The sequence below is a fragment of the Rhagoletis pomonella genome, unplaced genomic scaffold (assembly GCF_013731165.1).
Source record: "Rhagoletis pomonella isolate Grant_MI unplaced genomic scaffold, Rhpom_1.0 Rhpom_scaffold_00006, whole genome shotgun sequence".
NCBI classification, from domain to species: Eukaryota; Metazoa; Arthropoda; class Insecta; order Diptera; family Tephritidae; genus Rhagoletis; species Rhagoletis pomonella.
In genome coordinates, this window is record NW_023458560.1 from 9,692,558 (window position 1) to 9,703,625 (window position 11,068).

At 37.4% G+C, this 11,068-nt stretch overlaps 1 protein-coding gene across 1 annotated transcript in view; it reads left to right on the plus strand.

The window, feature by feature from the left end:
* LOC118740387 (protein nubbin-like) overlaps positions 1-10,254 on the plus strand; it is a 47,240-nt gene extending 36,986 nt beyond the window's left edge. Inside the window, exons 3-4 of the mRNA XM_036471899.1 lie at positions 4,903-6,163; positions 9,130-10,254. Of these exons, the coding sequence (XP_036327792.1) occupies positions 4,903-6,163; positions 9,130-9,430 (1,562 nt within the window). The 3' untranslated portion in view covers positions 9,431-10,254. The remainder of the gene's footprint in view (positions 1-4,902; positions 6,164-9,129) is intronic.
* The last annotated feature ends 814 nt before the right edge of the window (positions 10,255-11,068 follow it).

Consider the following 11,068-nt stretch of genomic DNA (forward strand, 5'->3'; position numbering starts at 1 on the left):
CAAATCTAAAAAGGACTTCACTTGCTTATGTCATAAATATGTATGTAAATACATATGTTAATGCATTTGTCGTAAGAGAAGAGAAATTGAGAGCCTGTATGTGTAATTTATTGTTACTGCATTCAAATTTTCATCGGCTTGGTTAGAATCAGCATGTGGAGATTTTTTCGTGAAGAATTTACATACTTACGTGGGAACACACATACATATCGTCGTTTAGAGTGCAAAACCGCGTATCTGCAAAATGCAAAACCGCGTATGTGAAGTTGTAGAAATTATTTTCTAGAGCGTAAAAACACTCATATTTCAAAATGGTTCTCTTTTTTAGAAAGCAATCGCATTTCTGGCTAGTACATTTCAGGACGAATGGATAAGGATTGAGCCAAGAGCTTGCGTGGGCAAATTAAATTTTTGTTTGCAAATTTTAGTTACGCGGTTTTGCAGAATGACGATACGCGGTTTTGTACTTTAAACGACGATGTGTTTGTATGTATGTATGGATATGTACATTAGGGTCCCACCGAAAATGTATTTTTGCGAAATTTCAAGACCCTACCCCCTAATTTTATTCGTGTTCATGAGAAATATTATTGCCTATTTTTATAGATTTTTTAAGGGTCACTTAGATAGAGATCGAGACCTATCGGTTTAGGTCAGAAAATACGATTTTGTAGATTTACGAGTTTTTGAATGACTATTTTTGATTCGATTTCAAAGGTCAAATATGATCTAAGAAGACGATATATAGGCCTTTAAAATGGTATACAATAATCTATTGTCGGACTTGGCTTGTTGGGATTTTTTATGGGGTAAATAAAACCATATTTATATTTCTCTTAATTTTTTAAGTTTTGACCATCGATCATTTCCACAATTTTAAAATATGTAGCATTGCCAAAATTACATTTCATTTAAAACAACATGATATCCCATTTATTGAAATCGCATAAAAATTGTCGAAGTTAGGCAACTTTTTTTAAATACGGCCTAGAATTTATATTGTGACTTTCAGATTTTTTGTGACTAAGCAATTCATCAATATTTACACAAATATGATAAATACAAACGCTCTTTAGCAAAGAAGTGGTTTTTCAATACCCGAATAGTATGTTAATATTCGGATATTCGAATAATGTTTAGATATCCGGATATCTGTTCTATTATTTATTTTGCAACTTTTTGGGAACAATTTAACAAATACGTTCAAACTCAGTTTAGAATACCCGGATAACTAAATGAACGAATACTAGCCGGACATCCGGATAACAAAATGAACGGTTACTAACCGGATATCCGTATATACGAATATTCGAATGGATTTACAGATATCAGATTATACGGATAATTCCATCCCTAATATTTTCATTTCATTTATTAATAAAATCATTAGCACAAAAAGATCAAAAGAAAGATCTTTTACAGCGCAACAAAAAATTCATAACAGTACATACATATAACTAAAACAGCAAAAATTACTTAAGTCTAAAGAACATAATATAATTAGCAGAGAAAGTAGTATTTTTAAGTGAGTTCTACAATTCCAGGACATATACTTAAAATAAGACATTCTTTTTCATATCGGACAACAAATTTGGTGTCACACTTTCGATTGGCTTAAAATTTTTTTTTATGGGTGCTATATGTACATAGAATAAGGTAACACGTGCTCGAGTAATTTTTTTTCGCTTTTTTCTTTGGAGATACATATGATCTGTCAAAGTTTGCATTTTTTCGTGATTCTGACCAATCATGTACTCCTTCAAATCACTATATCTCGGGTTCTACCCATCGTAGAGACTTCATCTTAACGTCATTTTAAATTTAAAGAAACTGGCTTTATAATGAGATTTTTGATGCTGTTTTTTTTAACTTTTTTCAAAGATTGGTATAAGAAAAACTTGAATAACTGAACCTAAACTCTTCTAGGATGAACGGACGTCATTCAAAGTTGAACTAAGATGTGTTGGTATTTGGAAAAAAAATGGGACACGAACGACTTTTTTTCACATAAATAAAAAAAAGTGGGAAAATGCCTTTCTACCGAGATCCCATAAGTCTAAATCAGAATAATATTGGCCCAGTTATTAAAGTTTTTCGTAAATTAATCTTTGAAAATAGTAAAAAGCAGCATCAAAAATCTCATTGTTACGATTCTGTTGAAAAGATTTTTAAATATATTTATGCAGATTTTTTAAGCCTAATCTGTTTTGTCATCTGAGGAAACTTTTTTCAAAAAGTTCTTTAAGAAACTATTTTTATTCATAAAAAAAATCCATTTTGGAGGTATTTTCAAATCTAAATATTTTTCCGAAATATTACGGTGGTCGTCTTAAAATATAATAAATTTTGTAGTCCCGGCGGAAAAACTGCAACTTTTTTTTGGTGATGCAGTCTAATATATATATTACCTTGACCGTCGTCGGGTTGAAAAGCTTAACAGAAATCAGACTTTTACTGAAAGGAAAGCTATGCCAAGTGATTCTCGAAAATTTTAATATGCCGATAACTACACATATAAAGAAAATTATATCGATTTAGGTATCTGAAGTTTGATTTAAGTATTCTTGCCGATATCGATAATGTGCAAGGAATAATAACGAAAAATATGTAATAATTTAATGTTTTGAATATTTCAGTAGGGAAATATTCATATTCGGCCGAAAAATATCTAATTTTTTAACGATTTTATAGCAATTCAATGCCCCGTCTGCACCATTAAATGCTAACTTATTTGAAAACAAAACATGTAAGGAAGTATAAGTTCGGGCAAAACCAAACTGTATATACCCGGCACAACTATTAAATATCATGTTTCAACTTTCTTTAAACTACATGGTAAGAAAGGCTGTGGTTTTTTACTGATTTCCAAAAGTTCCGACGATTCAGTAAAATTGAGCGAGTTTGGCAGAAATCGGCTCTCATAAATATATAATCGCCGTTCGGAGTCGGTCCCTCCCCTTCGTGTTACAACATCAAGGCGCACGCCACAAATCGGAGGATTGTGTAAGCGCCAATCTATTATTATCTATTATTATTAAACACAATTTCTTTTCAAAAAATGTTCCGCTATTTTCTTATAAAAATATGGCTCATTCAACAACAAACAACATAAAAATATAATTTCTGAACTTTGTGCAACATTTGCAAAAGTTCAATAAATTTTCATGCAAGTTTTCAAACTTTTAATCAGATTTTTTAGAATTTTTTTGAGTATGCAGATTTGTTGCCCAATAAATTTTATTATAGCAAAGTGCAAGTTTGAAGTACTAGCTACGACCGTTGATTTTTGACATTTTTTTTCCACGCAGCTTTTTCAATACAAAAAAAATATTTCGAAAATACTTTGTATGGAAAATATGCAAAACACCTTCAACAAAAAAATTCTCAAAAATCAACGCGAAACGTGCATTTTTAAACTAGAATTTAATGGGCTACAAAACTGCATACTCAAGAAAATTCTAAAAAATCTGGCGCACGCTACAAATCGATTGAGAAGCTCGTCCAAGTAATTGCACATTTTGTTAGCGCCAATCTATTATTATTATTAGTTATAAACACCTATGATTTCGCTTAACAGCTTTTAAAATATACTCACAAAAATACTAGTTGCGGTTTTTGTACTGAAACACCCTTATATACATATGTAAAAGGTCTGAGACTTCCTCAATCAAGTCATAGTTAAATCAGTATTCTTGTTTGACATTTTACTCCAAAAAATTGTTTATGAATGTAATAGTAGATAGGTACCTACATATTTTGCTGCCCATTTACTTAATCAGTAGTTTCCTTTATATTCCGAACCGTTCTTTAAACTAACTTCTTTTAAGATACGTTTGTTCCCAACAAGAAACTTCAACTAAAACTCTTGTATATTTGGATTAGGATATTTAGTAATGTCTGTATGAATGTATGTACATATATATGTATGTGTAAGTGAAATTATTGAAACATAAACTTGAGGATGAGGCTGCATCTGCATATTTATCAAGTAAATTTATACAAATTGGGCGTATCTTCCGTTTATTTCAAATTCTACTTGATATTAGAAAATATTTGTTTGATATTTGCAGTTCGAGCATTCATGCAACTGAACTGTGAAATGAAAAGAAAACATTCATAGTTTCGCTTTTGAATCGGTTCCAATATTCTACCATACATCTCAGAGCCAAATTGGAAAACATGAACACTTTTACAAAACAACTGGCAATTGTGAGCTCAGCTGGATTGAATGTGGCTACTTGTGAACGATTTTCACTTACTACACATTTGAATGAGCGCATAGAATAGGGGAGGGAAAACTGAAAATTCAGCGGACTATGAAATTGACCACATTTAAAATTTTGCAAAAAAGTACTGCGAGTTTCCTTTTCCGTTTCACTCCTCATTTCGCATAGGGAAATTGTGAAATTGTGTTTGCTTATGCTAAAATTATGCAAAAGGTGTAAGCATTGACGTTTCAACCACTTGTCCCTTGCGTGGGCTGGGTTGGGCTGCAACAAATGGCTATGGATGTATGTACATATAAACATACATCTACACCTTTATACATATAAATACTAGATGCTCACATGTGCGCTGCTTGGGCTTTGCAGACAATTTTGCATAGTTAAGTTGAATTTTTATGAAGCGTTAAACTAACACAAAGTGGTCATTTATAAAGTAACCAAAGCCCGAGAAAGAAGTGTATGTGCTCAGCATAAGTAAACATATCGATTGAGTTCACATCAAAGGGGCACGTGCGAACTGAAAGGGTTTTCAAGTATTCGAACGAAAATTTCCATTTCCATTTTCATTTTCATTCACATTTGCATTTTGTATTTATTTGTAAAAGTTTTTCGTCTTTAAAAACACCGTTAATGCATAAATTTAACCATTACCTTCTTTCTCCTTTTCATCTTTCAGCCTCTGATTGTGGGGATAATAATTCGGCGACAGGGAATTCAAGCGATCGTTGTTTGTCCCCCCAAAGTCCGACAGCATTTGCCACGCCACACGAAGAACACCAACAACATCATCAACTGCCCACTCTCAAGTCTCACTTGTTGGATGTTTTGCACCGCTCTGACAATGCGCAGGAGGGAAAATTCTCCGCCGCACAAGATGTTGAGCCTATGAGAGACATAGAGTCAGGTGCGCTCAATTTGACCAGTGAAAGTTCTCGACAAAGCTTACAATCGCCATCGCCGTCTTTGAAGTCGTTGCGCGCCAGTCGTACGTCACCAGCAATAACAACCGGTGATTCTGCGGCTGTGCCCCTCTCCAACAACACATATCCCATGCCAAACTTCTCAACACAACAGGCCCAATTGGCTGCGGCGGCGAGCGCAAGCCTGAGCCTAGGTAGTCCGCTATTTTCCCTCCCGCTCAGCACATCGATTTCCCCGCAAGACTTCACGCAGTTCCAGCAAGCGTTGCAACAACAGCAGACCGCTTTGCATCAGCAGTTCCAAAATTATATCGATATATTGCGCAGCGGTGCGTTAGGGATACCGCCCGATGATCCAAGCATGGCCACTCAAGTCGCCGCAGCACAGTTCCTATTTCACAGTCGCATTCAAGCGCTCACACAAGCCACGCAACAGTTACAATCACTGCAGAAGCAGCAGGAGCTGCAAAAACAGCCGCATCTCCATGCATCACAACAACAACCATTAGAAGAAACGCCGAAATCTCGCAGTATGCACACTTCTACGCCCACTCACACGCCCTTACATAGTCCGGCATCATCGCCGTTGCCACTCCACACGAATTTCAATACCAGCACCCACAGTCAAATAACGCCGCCCAATCCAGGCACTAGCCTCAAGGTCAGCGGGATACTTACACCGAACACTATCAGTGGAGCCCCACAAACTCCCCAAATGCTAAAACATGCTGCTGGTGCGGCTCAGCGTTTAGGCGGTGAACCGTCGCCGGAAGAGACTACCGATCTTGAGGAGCTGGAGCAGTTCGCCAAGACATTCAAGCAACGACGCATAAAGTTGGGCTTCACGCAAGGCGATGTTGGCTTAGCCATGGGCAAATTGTACGGAAATGATTTCTCGCAGACGACGATATCGCGTTTTGAAGCATTGAATCTGAGCTTTAAGAATATGTGTAAGCTGAAGCCGCTGCTACAGAAATGGCTGGAAGACGCAGATCGTACGATACAGGCGACCGGAGGGTAAGTAAATTAAATCATTATAAAAACTTTTCCTAAGTTAGTTCATTGATTTCAACTGACGTAATCTGGTTTAACCAGATAATAACGTCAAATAAGGACAGCATTTCTAAGTAGGCCAATATTCCGTTCGTTGATCGCCTCGAAACTGAAGTATCTTTTTTCATTACATAATTGAGAAGTTTTAGATCTCAGAAGATCCAAAAGGGACACATGGCGTGAGTACTGCGGGGGGAATATCTTGCCTGCCGGCGGCTCGGCGCCTACAGAAGGCCCTTAAATTGGATAATTTGAACGGGCTATGCACTTTGAAAAAACCCGACGGAACCTACACTGTTACACCTGAGGAAACAAGCAGGCTTCTATTGGAGACCCACTTCCCGCTGCATCACAAAAGGCCCAAGTACTAACGTGGACACCGTTAACGCAGTGCGTGTGAACCAAAATGGCAAGAGGCCTAGCGGACAGAATTGTCAACAGTGAAAGGTTGCAGTGGGCTATTTCAACGTTTAATGCATAAATCTCCTGGTCTGGACGGTATTTATCCATTCCTGCTGCAGCAGGGCCTTGGGTCCATATCCGGTACCATACTCAGACTTCTGAGAGCAAGCCTACTTCTTGCTTACATTCCGACATCATGGAAGGAGGTAAAGGTCATATTCATACCCAAAGCGGGGAAGACACAAGATCATCTCCCAAAGGCGTATAGACCCATAAGCCTAAGCTCTTTTCTGATCAAAACCTTAGAAAAACTAATTGATTTTCATATCAGGGAAATCAACCTCAAGGTGAAACCACTTTGTGAAACATGCCTATCAAACAGGGAAATCTACCACTACTGTAATACATGGCCTAACCCAAGCTATTGAAAAGGCAATGGAGTATAAACAGATTTCCCTGTGTGCATTTCTCGATATACCGGGTATGACAAGGAAGGACATTCTTAAACTCATAACCGACTGGGTCATAAGTACACTGAAGTCCAGAACCATAATAGTCGAACTAGAAGGTAGTAGGCAAAAGGTAACGGCCACTCGTGGCTGCCCTCAAGGTCTAGAGGTCAGAGCTCCTAAGGGGATGGAAGGACTTCCAAGTTACAACCCAATGGCGCTCGACAAAGGGTAATCGGCAGTCCAAAAGATTCATAATTCCCTCTCGAGGAATCTCCGAACGGCTGCTAAATCTTAGCAGAGAGGGTTTAAGAACTCTCACCGGATACCTGACAGGACACTGCAGACTGAGGTGCCATTTGCACAAGATGGGACTCTCTGAGGAGACGAACTGCAGGTTTTGTGGGCTAGAGGATGAAACCTCGGAGCATATACTATGTGATTGTCCGCGTATAACTCGATTCAGACTTATACACCTTGGAGAGCGAATATCGTCTCCATTCAGTATCTGGAACACGACACCCTCAAAAGTGCTTAATTTCATTAACAGCCTAAGGTTGGAGTGACTCGATAAGGGTTAGCACAATAGATCAAGCTATGTAGGTCGCAGGGCTATATATGCCCTAACAATAATAATAATAATAATCTGTGTTCATATTCTGGTTTAATGGCGAATTTTCGGGCCTTGCTTAGGGGTGTGATAGCAGTTTGTCTATTAGTTAATATACAGTACCGCTACTGCAGGTTGGGTTAGGTTAGGAGGGCGTGTGTGGAATACCCCATACTTTCACTCGGATACAGAATTGTCCATTGTGAGTGCCCTCATTAAGTGAGTGTCAGAAGGAGACACGTACCTATAATATGGAAACAAGAACTATCCCTAATGATGCCGAAGGGATCCAACAGTACCACCTCCGCTATCTCGCCCAGACTGTTGAACAAGTGCGAACCGAAGTTCTTGAGGCGCTCTTACCGCAGATTTATTGAGTTTCAGTATGTGCCTTGTCTTTCTCCTACTTAGCCGCGGCCATAATAATCTTTTGATCTCCCAGTCTTCCCGTTTGTTTCACAAGTCATCAGTCGCGGCCACGGTATATTCATAAATTTTTCAAACGTGATCACTAAAAGGTAGTAAGACGAAGATATTTGCTAGTTCTGTTGGCATCTCTGAGCCGCATCTGGATATCTCATCAGCCGACTCATCCCATTCAATATTGCTATGTCTTGGTACCCAGCATAGGGTGACGTTGATACGGCTCAGTGATGATGCCAGCCGATTTCACTATTTTAGCCTTCAGTGCTGCCTGACTGTCTACAAAAATAGTGACTTTTTCTTCTGGAACTCTACTACTAAGTAAAATATAGGCCGCCCTCTCTATAGCAAAGAGCTGCACTTGGAAGACACTGCAGTCGTTCGGAGGATGGAAGGAAAGGACCGGTTGATATGCAGGTCCTTCGAGTAAACACAGAATTGGATCAGCCTAATCTACACTCTAGGCTATCGAGAAGGCGGCTAGTATTTTACTTATTAGTGGAGTTCCAGAAGAAAAATCCTGTATTTTTGTCGACAGTCAGGCAGCACTGAAGGCAATAGGATCCAAAAAAATTGTAAGTATGTATTAATTGTTGCTCCTCTACGGATATTTTCTATTTGAAAACGAAGTAAGATACTGACAACGCTAAAACTCAGTTACGATGGGGTAACCGGTTCGTGCGTGATTAAAGCTTGAGAATAATTTGAAACTAGTTTTTCGTAGTTTCGGAAAAACTCAGTTTACTCAGCCCATGTTCTATACATGGTTTCTTGAAAACGCTATTTAGAGCGCTCTACAGCTGAATCTACTTAGTAAGTATACGGCCTTCAGCTTTCAAAAGGAAAAGTCATATTAACTTCAAGTTTTTAGAATATTTGTACTCATATCGGTGGTTGTTGAAAGAACTGACCCTCTCTCCATTACCATCATTGCCAATACCATTACCATGGCAGGGCTATTTAAATACCGCTTTACTATTACCATAACCCAAATGGAACACTTTTTGGATTTATGAATGCTACTATCTTTAATTTGTAATCTACAGAGTTTTCGATCCTGCTGCCCTGCAAACAGTGAGTACACCGGAAGTTATGGGTCGGCGGCGAAAAAAGCGTACGTCTATTGAAACCTCAATACGGGGAGCGCTAGAGAAAGCCTTCATGATGAATCAGAAGCCGACAAGTGAAGAAATCAGCCAACTGGCCGATCGTCTATGCATGGAGAAAGAAGTGGTACGCGTTTGGTTTTGCAACCGACGACAGAAGGAGAAACGTATCAACCCCTCAATGGACAGTCCGACCGGTGACAATGGCAGTGAATCGCCCTACATGATGATGATGCACTAAAACACCCCTTCAAATAGAGCAAATGAAACAAAGTAAGAATATAACTATTAAGTGTTTAATTAGGCAATCAAAGTAAAATTTACAAAAGCGAAAATTGAAAATAAAAAAATCTCCGTGCAGGTATGGGTTTGTTTGTAGTCCAAATATATACATATGTATGTACATATGTATTTTGAGCTTAAGAAGGTCTCATTTTGATACAAAAAAAAATAAAAATTTATGTGCATTCCTTAATTGAATATTTTATTAACAACTAAATTCCTTTTTTTAAATACAATCTGAAGTTACCCTTGTGTGCAAGTTTATTGAAATAAGTTTATGAATCTATGTTGTATGTTCATTTACATAATGTACATATGTACATATGTATGTACGCATGTGAAAATTTAGTGAAAAGGGTAAATAGTATTAAAAAAAATTGAGTTATATGTATTTATGTAAGCACCTACATTACCAGCCAGTGTTGTGAGTGCGTTAGTGGGTAATTTAGGCATAAAAAAAGAAACAACTAAAACCATAAAAACTTATACTAAATTAAGTGAAAAGTAAATACATGCAACCTTTATATTAAAAAAAAAAAAAAACAAATATTATTTTCCAGGAATGAACAGGGTATGTAAATACATAAGCATGACGACCACTATAATCTTACGTGACACTATGTTAACTATAAGTTAAATGAAAACCACTATAGTCAAGTTACGTTTAAAGTTTACTAGTATAGATATTTTAATGTATGCACATATGTATATATATATATATGTGTGTAAACTTCATATGTCCGTAGGTATTAGGCACTTAGTAACTAACAGTAAGTTAGTAACATTTAGCATATATGTATTTGTTTTTAATACTGTGATAATAAGTAGTGTTTTATTGAAAATCTTCACAATAATTATTCCTGTAAAAACCCAATGAAGATAATTTATTGCAGTAAAATAAAAGTTTGAAAAAAAACCATAAAAATCTGGGCCTTATTTCTTACTAGTATTTCTTTACATGCATATGTATTTTTGGAATTTGTGCTGGGAAATGACAACCGTTACGTAACGAAGGGTGAGTAATGAAATAATGGAAAGTCCTTTCTAAACTCGACTTCCTCTACCATCACTAAAGTGTACTGCATTGAATACTTTCAACGGTAGGGCATGGAGCATTCGTTTGTTGATCGTGGCCTAACCAACGTAATATCGGTATTGTTATGTCTCTACTGTTATAAAGATCGTACACCTCAATGTTCTATTGTCTCCGATTTCGTGTAAAGGCCGTACATCTTCCGCAGAATGTTTCTCTCGAACATTGCAAGAGTCGTGTCATGAGATTAGATTTACGCTTCTGCGGCGTACCCCAAGAGAGACTTAATGAGAGACTCATGAAGTGTGATATCCGTGCTTCCTGGTTCACCGGCAGCCCTGCGTTTTTTGCTCATCGATCGAGTGTAGACATTCTTCCCTATTTCAGATGTACATATGTATGTAAGTACATTTACACTGTGTAGAATAACCCTGCAGGAAATGAATCTAACTATAAGCTAACTTTAAGTTGATTAGGAATGAGCTAAAAGTCACTTATTATCTGTATATTTTCTTTGACGAAAGCTAACTATATTTCTATGGCGATGGCCGCGAATTAGTCAAG